This window comes from Saccopteryx leptura, chromosome 13, assembly GCF_036850995.1.
Source record: "Saccopteryx leptura isolate mSacLep1 chromosome 13, mSacLep1_pri_phased_curated, whole genome shotgun sequence".
NCBI lineage: Eukaryota > Metazoa > Chordata > Mammalia > Chiroptera > Emballonuridae > Saccopteryx > Saccopteryx leptura.
Genome location: NC_089515.1, coordinates 42,173,454 through 42,196,876, shown reverse-complemented (window position 1 = coordinate 42,196,876; position 23,423 = coordinate 42,173,454). Strand labels below are relative to the sequence as shown.

The 23,423-nt window shown below is 51.9% G+C and overlaps 1 protein-coding gene across 7 annotated transcripts in view; it reads left to right on the top strand.

The window, feature by feature from the left end:
- The window catches only part of ARNT2 (aryl hydrocarbon receptor nuclear translocator 2), a 107,956-nt gene that overhangs the window by 28,385 nt on the left and 56,148 nt on the right, over positions 1-23,423 (top strand). For 6 of the 7 annotated variants that reach the window (XM_066355530.1, XM_066355527.1, XM_066355532.1 and 3 more), the window contains exons 3-5: positions 1,884-1,931; positions 5,278-5,491; positions 7,870-8,083. In XM_066355530.1, the coding sequence (XP_066211627.1) occupies positions 1,884-1,931; positions 5,278-5,491; positions 7,870-8,083 (476 nt within the window). The remainder of the gene's footprint in view (positions 1-1,883; positions 1,932-5,277; positions 5,492-7,869; positions 8,084-23,423) is intronic. The other variant, XM_066355528.1, reaches the window with a different exon arrangement.

Genomic DNA, 23,423 nt, shown 5'->3' with positions numbered 1-23,423 from the left:
TCATTTTCCCATAACGTAGGCTCTCTGCAGCTGCTGGCTGGTGCCTGGATGCCCAGATGCCCAAACTGCATCGTCGGGGGCATGTCTGGCCCTCCTGGTAGTGGGTCTGTGGTCTTCAGCTCCACTTCCTCCTTCTTGTCACTTTTCCCCGCCTCCCCTTCTCTCTGCACAGGTATCTTGGCCACCATGACCGCCATCTCTCCCAGGTGTCTGACTCCTTTGTTCTTTGATTCCCAGAGGCCGGTGCAGCCCTTCAGTCTGGAAGGCAGCGATCCCAGCAGGCCAGCCACGCAGGCTGAAGCCCAGATGAGAACTCTGGCCACACTGTACACAGAACAAAGCAAAAGCAAACCCATGCTACCATTTTAAAGAATAACATGCTCTTTTGCCCTAGCTAATCGTGGTCCCTGCGTCCCTCAGTTTCCCCAAAGCCTAGAGAGCATGATTCATCTCATCAGGGATGTGCTTGCACAGAGTGGCCCTTCCTAGCAGCCCGGCCATTTCCTGGTGGCCTGTGTGCACTGTCCTCCCCAAGTCACCATTACCCTCGGAGCCCGCCCTCAGGACCAAGGTGGGGGTCATGTCCCTGTGAGGCCACAGCTCTGAGCTGCTCCGCCAGGACCTTCTTGGTCCTGGCTGCCACACCACCTTCGTTCTGCTCGGGACTCGAGGGGACTGTGCCCCATTTCGTCCCTCAGGGCACTGAGGACGAGACAGGCGTGCAGTGGCTCTGAGACACTCTTCTGCAGCAGCCCCCGAAGACGCCGGGTGCACTCGAAACTGATCGAGTACCCTTCTGCCCCGACCTCTCCAGGGGCAACTCAGCTGACAGCAGAGAAAACTAGATTCTCTTTTCCCCTAAATTTTTTATTGAATTTATTGGGATGACATTGGTTAATAAAATTATACAGGTTTCAGATGCACAGTTCTACAGCACATCATCTGTATTTTGTATTGTATGTTCACCCAAGTCAGGACTGGCTGGATTCTTAAGGAGTGTTTGGGATATTATTTAAACAACTCTCTATCAAGACTTTTTGTTTTATGTTTATACTGACAGGCCCAGCAAAGTGGGGATCCGAGTGTTTATTTAGTGAGTTTCAACAGAGAGCCACAGTTGATTAGCGGAGGCTCCACACGACCACTTCTCCCTCCACATCCGTTTATCTGGGCCCAGACTTCACAGCTTCATGGCCTTAAATGTCCTTTTCACGTGGACTCCCAAGACCGCACAGCGCATAGTTCTCACATAGCACAAACAGCAGTAGGTCTTCTTGTTCTCAGAATCCCTTCATCATCTTTAAAGCTTCCTGTTTTTCAAATCCCCTTGTGCTTTTTTTTTTAACTTTATTAATATGCCACAAAATAAAGTAGGAAAGGAAATCTCACTACAGAACAAGTGCTGTGGGGGGACTGGCCGCCCCATGGTGGGGTGGGGGTATGGGGTGGGGGTATGGGGTGGGGGTACGGGGTGGGGGTACGGTGTAGGGTACGGGGTGGGGGTACGGTGTGGGGGTACGGGGTGGGGGTACGGGTGGGTATGGGGTGGGGTACGGTGTGGGGGTACGGTGTGGACCGTCTCGACACAGGCTGAGGGGTCGGTGGCCGCCCACGTGGGGGTCTGGTCAGAGCTTCAGCACTTTTACAGACGAGCCCAGCCACATAATCAGTGCTGCTCACACTGGAGACCTTTCATTTGGCCTTTTCTTGTCCTGAGCCTGTTTGATGACCATGTAGAGATACCGGTTTCTGCTCTGCCCGGGGGTGGGTCGGTTGGACAGCCTTCTGACCGAATAAAGCCCTTCCCTTCGGTGCCTGCTGCTCGTATTGCCAGTTAAATATCCTGCCTGTCATAATGCTCACTTGTGGCCTTGACTTTTCAGAATGGACTTTGATGATGAAGACGGTGAGGGTCCCAGCAAATTTTCAAGGTGAGTTTACTTTATGTTCCTTGGATTTAAAGAAGCCAGTAACCAGCCATCACTTTATTGGGATGCACGTGGATTTAAATGTCTTCGGTCATTGACAAAGCCACGCCTTGTAGTTTGACCCCCATGCTTGTCCCTCATTCTATGCCAGTGATTGAGGAAACTAGTAGCAACCCTGCCACATCCCAGCCTAGATCAGCAACAGTTAAGTAGCAAGTTCGTAACTCTATTGGCTTTTCAAAACAGGAACTGCCAGTTTGAATGGACTTCTTTTTTTTTTTTTTTTTTTTTTTTACTGAAGCTGGAAACGGGAGAGACAGTCAGACAGACTCCTGCATGAGCCCGACCGGGATCCACCCGGAACGCCCACCAGGGGCGACGCTCTGCCCACCAGGGGGCGATGCTCTGCCCATCCTGGGCGTCGCCATGTCGCGACCAGAGCCACTCTAGCGCCTGAGGCAGAGGCCACAAAGCCATCCCCAGCGCCTGGGCCATATTTGCTCCAATGGAGCCTTAGCTGCGGGAGGGGAAGAGAGAGACAGAGAGGAAGGAGAGGGGGAGGGGTGGAGAAGCAGACGGGCGCCTCTCCTGTGTGCCCTGGCCGGGAATCGAACCTGGGACTTCTGCACGCCAGGCCAACGCTCTACCACTGAGCCAACCGGCCAGGGCCAAATGGACTTCTTTTAAAGACATACCTAGGGTTCAAGTGTAGATAAACAGTCAAGATGAGGCTTCTTTTTCCTATCACAGAAAGTGAGGAGAAATATAAGAAACCCGGGGGCTGTTCTGGATGCAGAAAATTAAATTCAGCTGAGTTCCTAGGTGCTGTGTGACTCATGGGCCACATGACGGTCTGTAACTGGGCTCCGTCCTGAGTACAGACCACCTCACAGACAGGAGCCTGGATCGTAGGTGCTGGTGGCGGTCCGTATGTTGCACACATGAAGGAGAAGGTGGGCCCAGCCCGCCTTTTTAATTTTCTTTCTTCTTTTTAATTTTTTCTGGTTTTATTCTGTAAGTTACAGTAGGAAGTTTGGCCATGTTGAGAAAAAGGCACAAACCATTCCATCAATCTCCGCAAAATTCCCGCCTGTACTCAGTTTACATGTGCAAGGGCCTGGATATTCATCCCCGTCATTTGCACGCTCCTAACTCTTGCATGTGGATGAACTTGGAAACCTGCCCCAGGGGAGGGGTGCCTTCCTCCCACATCCTCCCACATCCACATCCACATCCACATCCACCCACATCCTCCCACATCCACATCCACATCCACATCCACATCCTCCCACATCCTCCCACATCCTCCCACATCCACATCCACATCCACATCCACCCACATCCTCCCACATCCTCCCACATCCACATCCACATCCACATCCACATCCACATCCACCCACATCCTCCCCCATCCTCCCACATCCACATCCACATCCACATCCACATCCACCCACATCCTCCCACATCCTCCCACATCCACATCCACATCCACATCCACCCACATCCACCCACATCCTCCCACATCCTCCCACATCCACATCCACATCCACATCCACCCACATCCTCCCACATCCTCCCACATCCACATCCACATCCACATCCACATCCACATCCACCCACATCCTCCCCCATCCTCCCACATCCACATCCACATCCACATCCACATCCACCCACATCCTCCCACATCCTCCCACATCCACATCCACATCCACATCCTCCCACATCCACATCCACATCCACATCCACATCCACAGTCTGGATTGGCAGCCTCACTCCTTTTTGAAACGTTTATTAGAGAGCGACCTCCGTGTTGAGCCCGGGGCGCAGTGCCCTCCCCCCCCGAGCTGGCTCGTCCCCATAGCAGTCATCTTCGATTATGGTTCCTTCTATGCGCGTTGTGCTTGTGGCCTGAGCACACTTCCCTGAACCCGAGAGGAATGTGCATCTCTGCACAGTCTGGGGGCTTCGGGGGTTTCCCGGTCCACAGTAAACGTCTCGTCTTTGGACACACTTTGCTTCCCGAGTGTCTCCTCCACCCTCCGGCTTCCGCTCTGGGAGAGGGAGGACAGAGGATGGAGGGCACCTGACCTCTGACAGCTCCGGTTTCTGTTCAGAACCAGGCGTGACCTTAACGACAGAGGTGTGTGCTGTTTCCCCTCCGTGCAGGTAGAGCCCCAGCTCGGATGTTCACCCGTTTTTTAGGGCAGGCTGCAGTAGCAGAGCGCGCTTTGTTCTGACGTAGAGCCAGCCTCGGCCTCCCGCGCCCCGGACTCTAGCTCACACGGCCCCCCTCTGTGAGGAAACAAGGGCTTTTCATTTCTCTGGGGCAAAATGCTCCTGGACCTAACAGTCCAGGCCGCGTGGACTCAGGAAACGACGGCTCCTGGGTCTCGGAGTAGGGAGAGGAAGAGGAAGATAGATGAGGAGTGACATTTGTTTGACACTGAAGGGCAGTGTCAGGGATGAAATAACCGTGCAGGGTGCCAAAGAGCTCGCTGTGGTAGGTCCCATCAGGAAGGAACCAGGAACCCTGGGCTCCGTGCCCTTATCTTATAAGCCTGTCAGAGTCAGCTTTTACGTAGAGCGTAGATCAGAGGTCCCCAAACTTTTTACACAGGGGGCCAGTTCACTGTCCCTCAGACTGTTGGAGGGCCGCCACATACAGTGCTCCTCTCACTGACCACCAATGAAAGAGGTGCCCCTTCCGGGAGTGTGGTTGGGGGCCGGATAAATGGCCTCAGGGGGCCACATGCGGCCCGCAGGCTGTAGTTTGGGGACGCCTGGTGTAGATGTTTGCTCTGTCTTTCCTCCTCTGCTCATTAAAAATAAGAGAGATGAAAAAAAATGAGAGACGGATGGGCTTCCCATATGTTGAGTTTGGAGGAGCTGGGGCCACATAACTGCATCACGTAAGATAGGTGATGGGCCCACCAGTTGGGTCCGTTGGGGCGTCTCTGAGTTGGGGGACATGCCTGAGGCCGCCCCTACCTGCTGGCTGTGGTCAGTGTCTGGGGAGGCTTCAGGTCGTCTCTCGCCAAGAGCAGGGGAATGTCTGAATTCTTGCTCCTATTACAAAGTCCCAAGGTTCATGGGAACAGTGAGACGATTGCAGGACTTGTAGAAATGAGACCAGCACAGCTGCAGAAGCCTGTGTCCCCCACACAGAGACCAGAGCTCTCAGGTGTTGGGGAGCCGCTCTGCCCAGCGTGTGTCCAGAGCGCCCAGCCGCCGCATGTTGGTCCCTGCTCCTGGGCTGCGTGGTGTTGCCCACGTGTGCTTCAGCCTGTCCGCTGGTAGCCTGGTCTGACGCCTCTCTTCCCTCCCCCCTCCACGGCGTGCTTCTGGGAAGAGAGAACCACAGTGAGATCGAGCGGCGCCGGCGGAACAAGATGACCCAGTACATCACCGAGCTGTCCGACATGGTCCCCACCTGCAGCGCGCTGGCCCGCAAGCCGGACAAGCTCACCATCCTGCGCATGGCGGTGTCGCACATGAAGTCCATGCGGGGCACGGGGAACAAGTCCACGGACGGTGCCTACAAGCCTTCCTTCCTGACCGAGCAGGTGCTGTCTCTCCCACGTCGTCATGGCAGGGTCACCGAGATAAGCTCCATGGGGAGGACATTTTCACAAGGACGTTACCCACTTGGTCCCATTTTTAATCACCCCGGGGGCCTCCTGGTGCCCCCCTCACAGGTGTCAGGGAGGCGCCGCGGGGCAGTGCCGTGGCTGGGAGGACCTGGAGCCTGGTGGCTCAGCGTGCGGCTGGCTCCCACCTCGTGTATTTGTGGTGACAGGCAAGGAAGGTGACGGGAAAAGAAAGCTTAGAGTGTAGCGAGGGGTGAACAGCAGGCAGATGACCAGACAGACATATGTCATATGCCTGCTCACTGCTAGGATTTGTAAAAAACGTTTTCTCTCCAGTTCCTTATTTTTTTACAAAAACCCTGCTGGGTCAGTATTTGAAATTTCTGTATCTGTAGTAAGCGAGGATTAGGGAGGTAGGCTAGAGAGAGAAGGTGGGTGTGAGTTCCAACCACCTCCCTCAATTACCCGGCGTGTTGTTGGGGACACAGCAGCCACGTTTGTTGAGTACCGACTGTGTCCCTCACATGCAGGAGCTCGTCCAGCCTCACAAACTCTCACTGAAAAGAAAGTGTGAGGAGACAAACTGAGGCTGTTGAGTCAGGAAGGGGCCCTCAGTCACTCCGGGTGTTAGCGCAGAGGAGGGTGTCCTTACTCCCAGGTCGTGCCCTTCGGCCTCACTGTCAGTGGAACTAGAAAATGGAGGCAAGGTTGGTTTGATTTCCAGGCACAGAAATCCGTAAGACAGAAATTGGGGAGGAGGGTGGTAGAAAGAGGGGTCAGTGATGAGCGTGAGGCTCTGCCCTATAAGACCTTCCCACCGCCCAGCACACTGGGGGAAACCAGGAAACCAAAAATGAAGTCACCAGCCCCCACCTTTTCTCCTTCGGTGACAGAATCCTCTACTTTCCCAGACATCCGTGCCATTTTCCACACTCCTTCCTGTAGGGAAGATCTTCCCAATACTGAGAACAGAAGTGCTGATCCAGTTCTCTGACTTGAGTAAGCGTCTAGGACACACAGAAAACGGAAGTGAAATGAACCAAAAACCTTTCCTTAAAAGTCCACTTCTGCCCTCACTTCCCAGGAAGAGAATGTCAGAATGGCACGGGCTCAGCGGCCCTTACTAAGCTCCCCAGGTCCCGCTCCCCAGCAGGTCCCCGTTTTCTGATCCTCAGGGAGGAACACAGGGCAAGGCTCCGTGCACGGGTGCCCGGCGTCCGCCCCGTGCGGCGGCCCTTCCCCTGTGCCGCAGAGGCTTCCACATCAGGGCGTCTTGGAACAGAGGATTCCCACCACGAACATTAGCCAACCACTGACCCAGAAGGGTGGCTCTGTTCTCTGGGGCCTGAGCGCTGTGCAGGGTGGTGGGAGGTGAACCTGTGGAGTCAGGTGCACGCGCCAGTTAATGCCTCAGCCCCAGCGGGAACGGAGCCCATGTCATGAGCGGGAAAGGGCTCCTTGGCTTGATGTGACAATGACATGGGTAGGCTACTCTTGCGCCGCCTCCAGGCACAGCAGAGAAAAGACATCCAGTGTTAACCAAGGTGATTGGGCCCCATCCATGCCCCTCCCGGATTGATGGCAGGGCTTCCTGCTGCCCATTCCCTGGTCCCAAGCAGCTTCCTTCCTGCCTTCACTGCCAGGTACGAGCCCGGTGAGTCAGGGTGGCCCCGGTGCTGGCCCACAAACCCCTCTTCTTGCTGTGGAGCGACGTGGTCAGTGCTCTGTGCTCTGCCACCTCCTGAGGTTATGTTGAGAGTCTGTCGAGATGTTGCCTGTGAGATTGTTCTAGAAGTTTGCCCAACCTGCAGGCGTGAGGTGATGCTCTGACACCCAGTGCCAGCATTGCTCAGAAAGCACAGGAAGAGAGAGGATGGGGCGCCCTGGTAGTGTGGTGTGCATGGGGGAGTCACGTGGTTCTTGTCCTTTTGTTTGTCCCTCACTTCCCCATCCTCCTTCCCTTCCTTCTCTGAGCACCTTGTACCAGGTCCTTCTTCTGCTCCGATGGCATGACTGTAGGTGAGGCGTTCGCACTTGTGACAACCCCGTACCTTCTGCTGACATTGCTTGTTCTTTTCATCCCCCAGTGCCGGATGTCTCCTCTCTGCCCAGGAGGGGACTAGGTAGGACAGGGACAACAGGCTGTAGAGTAGCTGTATCTTACAGCTGGGACAAATTCTGTGCATTTTTTAAATTGCATTTTGCTATTAGAAAAAATAAAAGCGATCCAAGCTTTCAGAATTACGTGTGTATCACAACAAGTGTCTGAATGAAAGGTGAAGGTTGCCAATAGGAGAACTGAACTGGCTGGGGCCTGCCAGCATGTTTTTCTAATGGCGATCTTTTCCTCCCAGGAACTGAAGCATCTCATCCTGGAAGCGGCTGATGGGTTTCTGTTCGTGGTGGCGGCCGAGACAGGGCGGGTGATCTACGTGTCTGACTCCGTCACCCCTGTCCTGAACCAGCCCCAGTCGGAGTGGTTCGGGAGCACACTGTACGAGCAGGTGCACCCTGACGACGTGGAGAAGCTGAGGGAACAGCTGTGCACCTCAGAGAACTCCATGACAGGTCAGTGTGGCCCCCCTGGGGGCTGTGTGACCCTCAAGACAGGTTCCTTTCAGTAAACAGATCGGGAAGCTGCAGGTCGTGCACCTCGGAGAACTCCCTGACAGGTCAGTGTGGCCCCTCTGCGGGCTGTGTGACCCTCAAGACAGGTTCCTTTAAGTAAACAGATCGGGAAGCTGCAGGTCGTGCACCTCAGAGAACTCCATGACAGGTCAGTGTGGCCCCTCTGGGGGCTGTGTGACCCTCAAGACAGGTTCCTTTAAGTAAACAGATCGGGAAGCTGCAGGTCAGAAGAAGCTGCCGGAAGGTGAGGGGGTATATTTGATGTCACTTTTGTAATGGTTTTATTTATCCCATCACGTTATAAAAACCCACTTTTAGTTCAACCCCCCCCCCACTATATTTTAGCTGAAATTAGAGTTATTGCCACAGGCCCTGGCTGGTTGGCTTAGTGGTAGAGCATTGGCCCTGCATGTGGATGTCCCAGGTTCGATTCCCAGTCAGGGCACACAGGAGAAGCACCTATCTGCTGCATCTCCACATCTCCCCCTTTCGCTTCTCTCTCTCTCTCTCTCTCTCCCTCTCTCTCTCCCCCCTCCCCCCTGTAGCCTTGGCTTGATTGGAGCAAGTTGACCCCAGGCGCTGAGGAGGGCTCTGTGGCCTCTGCCTCAGGCACTAGGAAGAGCTTGGTTGCTGAGCAACAGAGCAACACCCCATATAGGCAGAGCATCGCCCCCTAGTGGGCTTGCCAGGTGGATCCTGGTTGGGGCACAGAAAGGAGTCTGTCTCTGCCTCCCCTCCTCTTACTGAATTAAAAAAAAAAAGTTATTAGCACAGGTAGGTGCTATCAGTATATTAGCCAGAACTACATACTCTGTCATGAGGTTTATTATGCCTCATGTGTGTGACAATTTGTGATCCTGATCAGAGGCTTTTATTACTCAGGCCTTAGTTACCTAATATGAAGTTGCCTCCCGAAACATTTAAGTGTAGTCGGTTCTGCTATAACAACATACATGTTATTTAAAAAACTTATTTAAAAAAATCCCTGCAGAATACAAAATTGTGAGGTGAAAACCATAGGGCTTATGGGGAAAAGTGGGGAAACACTCACATAAATGTGAGTGACTGATAAAAACAAAAACAAGGCCTGACCTGTGGTGGCGCAGTGGATCAAGCGTCGTCCTAGAACACTGAGGGCGCCGGTTCAAAACCCTGGGCTTGCCTGATCAAGGCACATATGGGAGTTGATGCTTCCTGCTCCTTCCCCTGTTCTCTTTCCCCCATCTCTCTCTCTTTCTCTCTCTCCAATAAAAATGGATAAATAAAACCTTAAAAAAAAAAAAAATACCTTTAAAAAAATAAACAAAAAACAAGAATCCAGTGACAACAGGAGCACAGCTTTAACCTTAACCACCTCTGTAAAGAAGCCCCAGGTCCAAGTACAGTCCCATTCTAAGGTCCTGGGGGTTAAAGGTTCCACATATGGCTTTGGGGGGACATAGTCCATTCCAGCCCTTAGAGTAAGACTGAGACACATGTGGTCTGAAGTGGCAAGTGTCCACCTGTTTCTGAACGATACTAGTGACTTTCTCAGTGTATAAAATGGAGGAAGAGGAGAGAGGGGGCCGGTTCGAGGACAGAGTATGTGTCTTTTTGCCTCTGTGTCTCCTGTGACGGTGACATGACCTGGCCCTGAGCTCCGTGTGCATGTAAAACGATGACACTAAAACAGATCAGAGAGCTGTGCCTTGGACTGCGTTGAGAAGCCCACACAGAAGTGCTGAGGTCACACCCTACAAAGTGAAATGTATGGGAGGGACGGGGAAGGGAAGTTAGCTCACCCAGGAACTGTTGGCCTATTTGCCATATTCTGTATCTGACCACAGGATGTGGCCTTTGACACCCAGTTAGGAGACCCAGCTGGGGCAGATGGCCAGGGTGGTGATGGCGAAGGGCTGGTCAGGCTGCAGCCAGAGGCTCAGCTCAGCAGCTCACCAGAGTTGTGTGGGCACTTCTGTCCGTGGGAAGCCTTCGTGTGTCTGGCAGTTTAAAGGGACAGTGTGGCCTGCATTTGGACAGTAGTGTCCTTGGAGTGGACAGTGGATGGTGGCCGTGGCAGGCAGAGCTGGTGGAGTGGAGGGAAGACCTGGTGAAGAGTGGACAGCCAGGCCTTAGAGAGAACAGCGTGGACTGCAGAAGTCAGTCCTTGTCCTCATGGTGGACAAGGAGCCAGGCCTCTCGGAGCCATTGAGATGCGAGGTGACTTTCCCTGGACGCGCACGGATCACGGCAGCCGGGCCCCTTGAGGGCGGGCCTCAGGGTTTTGTTTAGCACTCAGCACAGGACTTCATAACCAGCCAAGCGTAATAAAAACTTGCATAATAAAAAAAATGTAATAAAAACATAATAAAGGCCCTGGCCGGTTGGCTCAGTGGTAGGAGTGCACATGCAGGCCTGGCGTGCAGGAGTCCTGGGTTCGATTCCCGGCCAGGGCACACAGGAGAAGCGCCCATCTGCTTCTCCACCCCTCCCCCTCTCCTTCCTCTCTGTCTCTCTCTTCCCCTCCGGCAGCCAAGGCTCCATTGGAGCAAAGTTGGCCCGGGCGCTGAGGATGGCTCCATGGCCCCTGTCTCAGGTGCATGAATGGCTCCAGTTGCAGCAGAGCAACACCCCATATGGACAGAGCCTCACCCCCTGGTGGGCATGCCAGGTGGATCCCGGTCGGGCACATGTGGGAGTCTGTCTACTGCCTCCCCGTTTCCAACTTCAGATAAATACAAACAAACAAACAAAAAACATAATAAAAAACCTCAGCAATGACTTGAAGCCTTTGATTATGGGACTAGAGTGTCTCAGACCCTCCTGTCCCTGGGCATATTTTCTTTCAGGCCCAGAAGGAGGTGGCGTTATCCACCACAATTAAGATACAACCATAGCTGTCACCTCCCAAAACTTCCTTGTGTTTTTTTTGAAAGGCTCTTTTCTTCTTTCTTTCTCTTGTTTTTTTGTTTATTTGTTTGTTTTGGGGGGGGGGTTGTGGTAAGAATATGAGATCTGTCCTCTTAACACATTTTGAAGTGCACATTACTGAATTGTTAACTATAGGTACAGCGCTATACCTTGGGACTCGAGAACTTACTCATTCTGGTGACTGGAACTTTATACTTAGTAAGCACCAACTCTTCACCATCCCTCCCCCAGTCCCTGGCACCCACCGATCTGTTCTCTGCTCCTGTGAGTTTGGCTGCTTTTGGTCCCTCATGTTACTAGAATCATGTAGCATTTGCCTTTCTGTGACTGGCTTACTTCACTGTGCATAGTGGCATCTAAGTCCATTGATATTGTCAGAAATTACAGGATTTCCTTCTTTTTTAAGGCTGAATAGTATTCCCTTATATTTATATGTATACACCACATTTTCTTTATCCGTTCCTCGGTCAGTCGGCATTAGGGTCGTCTCTGTGTCTTGGCTACTGGGAGTAGTACTGTAGTACTGCAGTGAACGTGGGTGCAGACGTCTCTCCGAGACCCTGCTTTCTTTCTGTAAGGTGCCTGCTGCACCCTCCCAGGCAGGCTGATTCTCTGGCAGGCTCTCCTCGTGACAGCAAAGGTTGATTAGCAGCTCTGGGCTTATAATTACAGCAGAAACAAAGCGTCTTCCCCTGTGCTTCCAGCAAGTGTCCCAGGATGGGCTCCCTGGGTTCACTCAGGCCACCAACCCGGCCCAGTTCCAGTGGCTAGGGCATCCGAGCAGGGTGTGAGGGCAGCCTCTCCACACAGGTGAGTGGACCCATGGGCGGGGGAGAGGTGCTTCCCCAGAGGCAGTCAGGGCCCAGTCACTGAACGGAGGCAGGGACGTGGGCAGGCACGTCCAGTGGCCCTGGCTGGCTGGTTGGAGGGGCAGCTGCAGTGGTCTGAGAGGTGGTCCTTAAGGGGAAGGGTGGGTGTTCTCCTATCCCTGGGAATGCCAAGGATATTTGGGTCACATGATTGTGAATGAAAAACAGAGCCAGAGGCAGGAATGGAGGAGGCCAGGGATCAGATAAAAGTGTGGTGAGGAGAGAGGCTGCAGAGATAATTATTGTGGATCTCAGAGTGACCTGAGCACAGCTCCCTGTGGGGACAGAGGGGAGCTGGGGCAACAGCCAAGGCTTTGCAGGTGGTAGCAGAGCCTCTGAGCGTAACTGGATATGCCCAAGATGTGGGGCCAGAGGGCAAGCGCACAGCCAGCCCCCCAGGGAGCACAGAGGAGCAGATTCTCTGTGTCCTCATGACCTCTCCCAAGTCCCCCCTGGGGCTCCTGAACTCTGGAAAGCCTTGACCCCAGTGGGCAGGAACTAGAAATACCTTGCCGGTGACCACAGGTGCTGCACAGCACAGGAAGTGCCCAGAGTCCCTGGCCAGGACGCAGATGTGGGAAAGGTGAACCACGGACACTTCCACACAAGGTTTTCTGGGCTATACCCCCCCCCCCCCCCACACACACACACTGCAGTTCTGAGGCTGTTTCCACTGCATTTCCTCCCTGCAGCCAGTTGGGTCGGCATTTTGGTTCAGTTCAATGAGTAGAACTGTCCGGTGGTGGAAAGGGTGCATGCTGAGGCCGAATTCCTCCCTCTGTCTTATCCATTATCCACTCATTACCTCGTTTACTCACTTACTCATTCATTCAACAAATACCTGTTTGCACGGCCGTAGGAAGGTCAGCTGGATGTACCGTTCCCCTTATCACTGCCAAGGGTTCCCAGCGGCTGTGGGATGAGTGGGGCCTGTTTCCTAACCGTTCCAGCCCGGATTCTTTGTGATAATTTGGGGAGAGCCCGAGCCAGGTCAGTCTCCAAGGGCTTTGGCCAGAAAGCCCCCACGCATGACTCACACGTCCCAGTCAGCTGTGGTCCCCTATCTCCCCAAGAGCTTCGCCCAAGTGCAGAGATACTCGGGGCCTTGGATCACAGGGTTTGGCCGGGCCATGGTCTGGGCACAGATAACCATTCACGAAATCAGGTCACCAGGGAGCCTGGCCAGCCAGCTCTGCCCAGTAGCCTGTCGCCGTGCCGGCTTGCTGTGAGAGGTCGAGATGGTGCATTCTCTTCGCAGCCTCTCTCCTGGTCCAAGACAGAGGACACCCGTGGGATGCTGGCACATTTTGCTTTTATTTCCTCGTTCGATCATGACAGTGAACTATAAATAACTCCAGTGAACTCTTCCATTTGTACAGTGTGTGTTTTTTAACCACTTTAGTGGCTGTGAAGGCTGGCTGCTGGTTAGAATCGTTCCCAGCGGAGCTGTGACAGGGACACCTGCCCAGGATTTGGGGAGGGCGGGCACTGCTAGTGAAGCTCCCCGGTGATTCCGACGGGCGCTGTGAGAGCCTCCCTTCCCTGGGCCTCGTCACAGTCCTGTGCATGGAGCGGGGTGGTCCATTTCACAGGGGAGGAGCATGCTGGGAGGCCCCAGGGCCACCATAGCTAAGCCCTAACAGCCGCTACAGAGTGGAGGGCATCACTGACGCGGATGAAGCAGGGTACATAGAAGCTCGAATGGCTCGCATGGCCCAGCAGAGCAAGTCCAGTCAGATTAGCTCAACCCAAGGCTTTGGGGCCCAACTCACAGAGGGCACACCGAGCAGCGGTCAGTGGGGTGCAGGGCCATGTGAGTGGTATCAAGGTTCTGAGACAGAGGTGAATGTTCCAGGGGTCCCAGGGTCCTGCACGGTCCAGGTTCTCAAAGTGTGGGCCCCGGGCCAGCGGCATGAGCCTAACTCAGCTCGCCAGAGAGGAAATTCTCGGCTCTACCCCAGACCTACTTGACCAAGAGCTCTGGGGGCCCAGTGATCCTCCTCTGTGCCCACCCTCCGGGTCTTCTGGTGCATGAAGTTTGAGAGCCAGGGGCTCAGGGAGCCCCGTGACCCTCCTCTGTGCCCACCCTCAGGGTCTTCTGGTGCATGAAGTTTGAGAGCCAGGGGCTCAGGGAGCCCCGTGACCCTCCTCTGTGCCCACCCTCCGGGTCTTCTGGATGCATGAAGTTTGAGAGCCAGGGGCTCTGGGGGCCCAGTGACCCCCCTCTGTGCCCACCCTCCAGGTCTTCTGGATGCATGAAGTTTGAGAGCCAGGGGCTCAGGGAACCCAATGATCCTCCTCTGTGCCCACCCTCCGGGTCTTCTGGATGCATGAAGTTTGAGAGGCAGGGGCTCAGGGAACCCAATGATCCTCCTCTGTGCCCACCCTCCGGGTCTTCTGGATGCATGAAGTTTGAGAGCCAGGGGGTCTGGGAGCCCAGTGACCCTCCTCTGTGCCCACCCTCCGGGTCTTCTGAATGCATGAAGTTTGAGAGCCAAGGGCTCAGGGAGCCCAGTGACCCTCCTCTGTGCCCACCCTCCGGGTCTTCTAGATGCATGAAGTTTGAGAGCCAGGGGGTCTGGGAGCCCAGTGACCCTCCTCTGTGCCCACCTCCAGGTCTTCTGGATGCATGAAGTTTGAGAGCCAGGGGGTCTGGGAGCCCAGTGACCCTCCTCTGTGCCCACCCTCCGGGTCTTCTGGATGCACGAAGTTTGAGAGCCAGGGGCTCAGGGACCCTCCTGGGACTTGATAGCAGGCACCTGGGCTGCGTCCGTCTCAGCTTTGAGTGTGTCAGGCTCTTCGATCTCTGAATTTAACTCCCGCCTTCTGAAAGATGGGCACCATACGGTTTTGTGAGATGTCTCGTCAGCTGTGAAACTGAAGGCAAATATGAATGTGCTTGGGAAGGAACCCTGGCGACCTCGGGTGGGTATGCTCTACGGGCCAGCACCTCAGAAATGCAGCCTCACAGGCCCGTCCCGGGCCTGCTCACTCAGGAGCCACGTTTGAATAGATCCCCAGGGGTTTCTCTGCATGTGGAAGTTGGAGATGCTCTGAGTAAAGGATTTAGCACGTTGTGATTGGGGGAGGGGGTGCCATCCTTGGGCTGCTGAGACCCGCAAGGAGAGGTGAGGTTGGCCACAGTAAGCTCTGCTGTCCAGCTTGTGTTTTCCCAGCTCTGGGTCCAGAGCAGGCCTTTGGAGCCAGCAGTAGAAGGAGCCTCTCAGAAGGTCGCTGCCTCCCTGCTGCCCAGGGCACAGGGCGACCAGCACAGGGAAGAGACACGGCCTTGGAACCTCGCTCTGCAGGTCCAACATTGCAGGCTCTGCGCTAGGCGACCAGCACAGGGAAGATGCACGGCCTTGGAACCTCGCTCTGCAAGTCCAACATCGCAGGCTCTGCGCTAGGGTCCGCAGGGGGTGGCAGGGGCCCCAGGCAGCACCCTTCGCTGCAGAATAGGACGAGAATGAGGACCTGAGTGCCCCACACTGACACCCTGTGAGGACCAGGCCATCGCAGACGCCCAGGCTAGTGGTACATGGTAACACGGACAGCCAGCACGCATGTCATGGAGCATGTGGAAGAAGGTCGGGCAGATAACTAGTCCCCCAGGGGTCCTGTGAACTCACGTCCTCCCCCCCCCCCCCCGGTGGCATCAGTGCTGAGAAAGGATGGTCTGTTTCCAAGTGTCAATCAAGAAGGTAACTTCATGAAAACCATACTTGCAAGTCTATAGTTTATTTTCTTTGGAATGCCCGTGCTCAGTCCTTGGGTTGAGGCCAGCAGCTGGAATCCCAGCACACTCAGCGGTCCATTTCTTGCCATATTAGGTAACAGATAAAGGTGGCAACCCCCCCCCCCCCAAATGCTGATTTTTATCTCAGTCAACTATTGTAACACTGTTAATGGGGTTTCTGTTGTTTGACACATAAAGTATTTAGTGGCAAGAGAAGCATGTTTATGGGATTCGGGCCCCTTGGAAGTGGTGCAGCTGTGTAGTCAACACTCGGGCAGCAGAGAGAAGCACGTGGAGTTGGGCCGCCAGAGGTGCTGGGTGAGCACACAAGAGCGTGCAACCCGAGAGGCACGGCTGCTTGTTCCTCGCACCCGCACTGCGACTTGCCCGCTGGAAGCTGCAGCCTACATCGATCTGTTGTTCCAGATGTTTCCTTGGCACCCGTTCCATTCCCGTGAAATATTTATACAGCCTGCCTTGTTTTGCTTTGCTGCACGCGTAGCATGCCCCTGCCGCCGCGTGGCTTGCGTTTTTCTCTCATATTTTACGTTGAAAGATATCTCATGAATGTGGACAGCGTGCCAGCTCGGGCTGCTGGGTTCATTATCTCTGGGGTGCGCTGGCAGAGGAGGGAGTCAGAGCAGGGTTCTCACGCGTGGCAGACGCCGCTGAGGGCTGCTCGTCTGCAGGTAGAGAGAGCTCACAGCCGCCGTGTGTGCATGTGTGTCCCTGCAGTTGAAGTCAGAAGAACGTGGTTAGTTACAGTTCATGACCTTGGGCAAATGGCTGACCTCCCAGGCCTTGGTTTCCCCTCATGGAGGTGCAGATTGACATATATCCCCTAGAGCAGTGGTCCCCAACCCCGGGCCGCGGACTGGTACCTGTCCATGGGCCATTTAGTACCGGTCCTCAGAGAAAGAATACATAACTTACATTCTTTCCATTTTATTTATATTTAAGTCTGAATGATGTTTTATTTTTTAAAAAATGACCAGATTCCTTCTGTTACATCCGTCTAAGACTCACTCTTGACGCTTGTCTTGGTCACATGATACATATATGCATCCCACCCTAAAGGCCGGTCCATGAAAATATTTTCTGACATTAAACCGATCCGTGGCCCAAAAACGGTTGGGACCACTGCCCTATAGGACTGCAATGAAGCCTGAGGTGACATACGGGATATTAATCATAGTGCTCAGGAATTGTAAAGATTTTATTCAGTTTTTAATAGTTGAAAGGCATATAGAAACATTGGTGTAGATGGTGGGTTTCCTAACTGCCTATCCTGTCTGCTTTATTTCTCCTCTCCTCCCTCTGAGATGTGTCTTAGGATTTGGGCACTGCTGACAAGGAAGGTCTTGTATTTTTGGCTGTGACAGGGACCTGGTCATCTTCAGGGTATAGAATCAGGTTCCAGATGCAGGGCTCCGGTGGTTGGTGCTGGTCCCTGAGCCTGTGTTTCCAGAGGCTGCCGTTGTAGCTGGACTCAGAAGCGAGGGCAGGGCACCCCCGTTCCCTTGCCAGTCCCAGGCTCGAAGGGTGTGTAACGGAGGCGTACCCAGGCTCGGCGGGACTTGAAGAGGCAGTGCCCAATCACGGCACTGAGTGATGGGTGTTCCATCCATGTGGGCATTCTTTCTGCAGAGAAGGAACAGAGATGCCTCCGCCACTAAGGGGCTTCGGGGGCCAGGGGGGCAGCCAGCACCATGAGTCCTGCGTTCACAGCATTTATGCACAACTGCTGGACTCCCGTCTTGGGCTAGAGGACGAGCTTCTTCCTTTTCAAATGAGAGCCTTGTGGCTGAGAGGAGAGCCCTGCAGCCTCTGCCCAGCCAAGCTGTTGCCGAGTCAGGAGGTGGGTTCCGGAAGCTGAGGGCAGGGCTCTCCAGGGGGGAGTAGTCTTTCCCAGGTCCCAAGGCAGCTAGTCTGTCCTGACAACAGTAGAGAATGAGCCTCAAGTTCTCTTCAGTTAGTCATACACATTTCCCATCCCGTTAGATACGGGAGTTAGACTTGAGAACTCTAGTTCTTGCTTTAAATCCACGTGGATACATCCATGTAAAAGTTCTTGGGTGTGTTTTTTGTCAAGCTATGACTCACCTTCAAAGATCTGTTCTCTGCATTCTCATTTATGTATCATGCTTTTCTTGAAAGGAAGAATATCCAGCCTGACCAGGTGGTGGCGTGGTGGATAGAACATTGCCTGGGATGCTGAGGACCCAGGTTCGAAACCCCGAGGTTACCAGCTTGAGCGCAGGCTCATCCGGCTTGAGCACAGGGTTGTTGGCTTGAGCCAGGGGTCACTAGCTTGGCTTGAGCCCCCCACTTCCCCGTCAAGCCACGTAAGAGAAAGCAATCAGTGAACAACTAAGGTGCCGCAACCACGAGTTGATGTTTTTCATCTCTCCGCGTTCCTGTCTGTCTGTCCCTGTCTGTCCCGCTTTCTCTCTCTCTCTCAAAAAAAAAAGGAACATCCAAATAGAGTTTCAAAAACAGCAGCTTTGTAAATAAGCTGTTAAAATTTCTAGTCCTCCAGGTTTGGTGGGGTATGAAGATTATATAATGGGGAGTCTTTTTATTTTTTATTTTTTTTAAAGAAGAATATAATAAGTATAAAATGATAAAAGACTAGTCCCTAAAAACAGTGCAGTGCACGTCAGAACGTCAGTGGAGCTTTCAAATACGCCGACGCTGGGGGCTCCAGCCCATCTCTCTGAGTTCCACAGTGTCGTGGTGAAACTCGGACATCTGCGTTCTTTAACGCAGCCCGGGCGAGTCCAGTGTGACCCAGAGGTTGAGAAGGACTGCATCCCCATAAAAGAGCACAGCCCAGTCTATTTAGAAATTTCAGCAAGATAAAAATAAAAGAAGAAACAAAATGTTAAAAATGTAATCAATCAGTTAGCAGCACAGTTGAAAAATGAGCAGCTACAGAGCATTAAACCCTTTTTGCAACACTCTTGATTTCTTAATCTTTTGTCCTAACTTTGATGCTGAAGAAGTAAATAGAGTTTTTTGCCCTCTGGCTATAAAAAGCAACTGTAACAAAAATAACCCAATAGTGTTGTTTTTTAGGTGATATTTGGAGTTACTTTAGAATGCTTCAGAAGACCCATAGAATCATCACTTCCTGCTGGTGTGATTTGGGTTTCAGGAATATTCTCACGTGATGGTCGTATTTTGTAATGCTTTTGGTTAAAAACAACTTGATTGCAAAAACCTCAGCATGATCAGGAAAATTAAAATAGTTTCCTTTGGTGTCACTAAAAAAAGAGACATTTCTTTTTGAAATGTCATGACTCATGCCAAATGGTTAAATGAAAATGCATGCATAGCACTGATCTTTCCTGTTTATTGCTTTCTCAGTAGAAGCTAATTGAGCAAAACATGTGCATTCCGTTTTCCCTTTATTTCTGTGGATTCCTTATTACCCTAAGGCACACAGCCTGGCCTCCAGCCTTCACCAGGGCGGTGATCCAATCACGGGTTATAGTCCTGTTTCTGGTGATGACATTCATTACTCTCCAGTGAGCTATTTACAGTGTAATTCTTTGACCTTGAATGCCCATATTTTGAGGACCTAGAGACACAAGAGCCTCATATTGTGAGGGCCTCAGAGTTGACCCAGGCCAACCCTTCTCGTGGTCATGCAGTTCCCTCTGTAACACACCCAGTAAGTGGGCGCATGGTGCCTTTTTGAACATCCGCAGGCCGGACTGGCTGCGTCCACTTTGAAGTTGTGTACTTGTACTCAGTGTGAAGTCCCTTCCTGCTGCCCCAGCGCGGTTCTAAGCAGCGTAGCTGACATTGTTCAGTAGAACTGGGAATCCGCTCACACACTCATGCACGTGCACACACACACACACTCACTCACACACTCACTCACAGCCAGGCAGTGAGTCAAGAGCATGGACTTTGGAGACAGGTCAGGAAGCCCCTGGTGGGTGATGACCCTCAGGCTGGCCCACAAGAACAGCTCAGGTTGGTCCAGGACCGTCCGGCAAAGCACGTATCTGGAGCCCAGGGCCAGAGCTGGACCCTCCACCGCCCCATCTCCCCGGGACTGGCAGCAGCCTAGCCTCGACTGAGGTGGCTCCCAGGGCCTGACCACCAAATCTTCCTGACGTACACTGCGTGTCTTTGTCTAACCCAACACACGTCACTGTGCTGGGACCTGAGACTACGGCAGTGTGGGAACAAGCCTGCTGACCACCCATGATGGCACTTTTGCTGTCTCTGGGAAATGAACAAGGGGTCATACAGTGCCTATGGAATTAAAGTGGTCCTAAGGGGAAAACACAGGAGGCTGAAAACACGGAAACGGGGACCCTAATCCCCATGTCAGAAATGGTGGGGAGGTGCAGCCGGAAGGCCTCTTTGAGGAAGCGGTTGTGGAGCTGGGGTCTGAAGGTATGAGTGGAGCGAGCAGTCGTAGCGCTGGGGTGCCAGGCACAAGGCCCCTGGCAGGGAAGGAATTATTGAGTGTGGGGGATGGATAAGGCCATGGAGTGTAGTAAGGGGAAGAGGCCAGGCCAGTGATAGTCCCACCGAGGACTGTTATGCATCTAAAATGGACTCAGATTGCAAGAAGCAGCCCCTGATAATTGGATCCGGTTTGCACTTTTATGCTTGAAGACTGGTCTTGTGCTGGGAAGGAAATGGTTTTGCTTGGAATGCAAGAAGACGGGGCAACTCCTATTTACATACTGCACGAGATGCCATGTGAAGTGCCTGCACAAGTATTTCTCATTTAATCCTCATGACAAGCCTTTTGGGGGGACATCCAGTTGTTCGCCAGCACCTCTTGAAAGATTATCCTTTCTCCCTTGGATTGCCTCTACCCCTTTATCACAAATCAGTCACCTCTCCTGTGAAAGGGTCTGTGTCTGGAGGCCAAGCTGTTCTGCTGATGGCCTTGTTCAGGCCCCCGTTCTGCACTGGGCGGACTGCTGTGGGCTCTTCACAAGTCAGGGAGTGCTGGTCTTCCTCTGTGTTACGCTTGGTTCTCTGCGTTTCCTAATGCATTTTAGGGTGGGGTTGCCTACTTCTGTAAAAGACTTGATAAAGTTTTGTCATTCTATATATACGGTTGTATAGACCTTGCATGTCTGTCAGATTTATCTCTAAGCATCTTGTATTTTTCAGCTATTGTAAATGGTTTTGGGTTTTTGTTTTTTTTTTCATTTCAATCTAATTGTTCACTGGTAGAAAATATAGAAATAGGTTGTTTTCTTGCCTGATTGCACTGGCTAGAACAGGGGTCTCAAACTTGCGGCCCGCCGAACAATTTTGTGCGGCCCGCAGACTAATCCACGAAGTTCAAAATATTTTGGATAAAATTAAGTAAGCCTAGGGGCCTACTTGTATTTTTCATTTCTCTAGCATCCTAGCTAGATATTAGTTTAGTTAACAGCAGTTGTGATGCGAACTACAGTTTCTGGTCGTTTTGTGACACTGAGTAAACTGCATGTACGATTGTGCTTGTTGTACTGATTTTTTTTTGTTTTCAACTGCAGTGAGAAAAGTGTTGTGTAACAGTTGCCTTTTGTAAAAGGCGAAAGATTTATGCGATCTGAAGAGAAACCAGAGTATAACAGTTGCCTTTTGTAGACCTAGTGCGGCCTGCCGAACGGCTGTGATCTTGCTCTGCGGCCCACATGCTGAGTTGAGTTTGAGACCCCTGGGCTAGAACCTCCTGTATTTGTAGACTAGAAGTGGTGAAAGTGGACATTGTCTTTTTCTTGATCATACAAAGAAGTCAGTCTTTCATCATTGGGTATTGTGTTAGCTTAAGTTTTCATAGAGTTCCTTTACCAGCTTGAGTACGTTCCCTTCTATTCTAACTTTATTCAGTGTCTTTAGTAGGAGGGGATATTGGAATCTGTCAGATACTTTTATGGCATCAGTTTGACTATAGTAAGGTTTTCCTTTCCAGTTTGCACATATGGTGAATTACATTGTTTGATTATCAATAGTTAAGTGGGATAAACCCCATTTGGATACATATACTTTTTAATGTATTGTTGGATGTGACTGGCTAATATTTTATTTTAAAAAAATTTGCATCTGTGTTCCTGAGAGATACTGGTCTGGAGTTCCCTCTTTGCTCCACTGTCTTCTCATTCACATGGACTCCTGTGAGAAACGGGCGTCGTCTTTCCCACGCAGATTACCTCTGTTTCTCTGGCCGATGTTAAGGCTTTTCTCTTTGTCATTGGTATTGAGCAATTTCATTATGATTTGCCTTATTGTAGTTTTCTCATGTTTATTATGCTTGGTGTTTATTCAGCTTCTTTATAACAAATATCAGCTATTCATTTTTCAGCAATTTTTTTCTGTCCCCATCTTTCCTGTTTTAGAGACTCCCATCACTGACTAAAATTGTCCCACAGCCCATTGAAGCTAATTTTATATATATACGTATATATATATATAAATATAGATATATGTATATATATATAGACCTATATGTATAAATTTATACACACACATAAATATACACACACATAAACACACTTATACATGTAACTTTTCCATTGATTTGGGAAGGGATAGCATCAACTCGCTGTTCCACTTAATTGTTCCATTTAGTTGTGTACTCATTAGGCCTGACCTGTGGTGGCGCAGTGGATAAAGCATCGACCTGGAAATGCTGAGGTCGCCGGTTCGAAACTCTGGGCTTGCCTGGTCAAGGCACATATGGGAGTTGATGCTTCCAGCTCCTCCCCCCTTCTCTCTCTCTGTTTCTCTCTCTGTCTCCTCTCTTAAAATGAATAAATAAAATTTAAAAAAAAAAAAAATACCTTAGTTGTGTACTCATTAACTGCTTCTCCTACATGCTATGATCCAGGATTGAACCCACAACCTTGATGCACAGGGACAAGGATTTATTCACTGATCCACCCACCCAGGGCCAAGCTCTTTTTATATTTAAAAATCCTTTTTATCTCAGTGTATTTCATTTTAAATAGCTTGTTCTGCTCTGTCTTCAAGTTTACTCATCTTTTTTATGAGGTACTTATTCTGCCATTAATTCCACCCTGTGAATTTTTCATCTCAGATGTTGTGGTTCTCCTGTTCAGAATTTCAGTTTTTCATTGTCTTCTCTGATCTTTCTGCCATGCTTTCTGGTACTGATTTGAGGGGGACCAGCGGGGAGAGACAGGCACAGACCTCTGGGGTACTCTGTGCCTGTCTCTCCCCTCTGGTACTCTGTCCTGTTCTAGAATTCTAGGTGGCTGGTTTCCCTGATCTCTCTGCCCCATTTTCTCAACCCAGGGAGTCAGCTGGGTTCTGAGTGGGCCCCTTTGCCTGTAGTGCAGCTGGCGTGCTCTCTAGGTGGAGTGGCAGGAGACTATGGGGCTCAGCCTGTCTGTTCCCCATCACTTAGGGGTCACTGTCCTTCACTGCCGGAATTGCGATGTTTTGTGCACCATTGTTCCATATACTTTGTAGGTTGTTTTGATTATTCGAGAAGGGAAGGTAAATCTGGTCCCTGTTACTCCATCCTGGTTAGAAACAGAGGTCCTTGTCATGTTTCTGTAATGGCCTTGCCTGCGTCTCCTGTGTCAGCTCCACTCCACAGCCCTGTGACAGATCTCCTGCCCCTGTCCTCCTGGAATGGGAGCTGTCTGCTTATCACACTCACCTCCCTGCTCTTCTTCTGTGATTTCTGGGAGAATTTCTCCAAGGTTTCTTCGTACTCAGTGGTGGAGCTTTCAGCATGTCACTATCGACTGCCTTCCCTGGGTTTTCAGTTCCA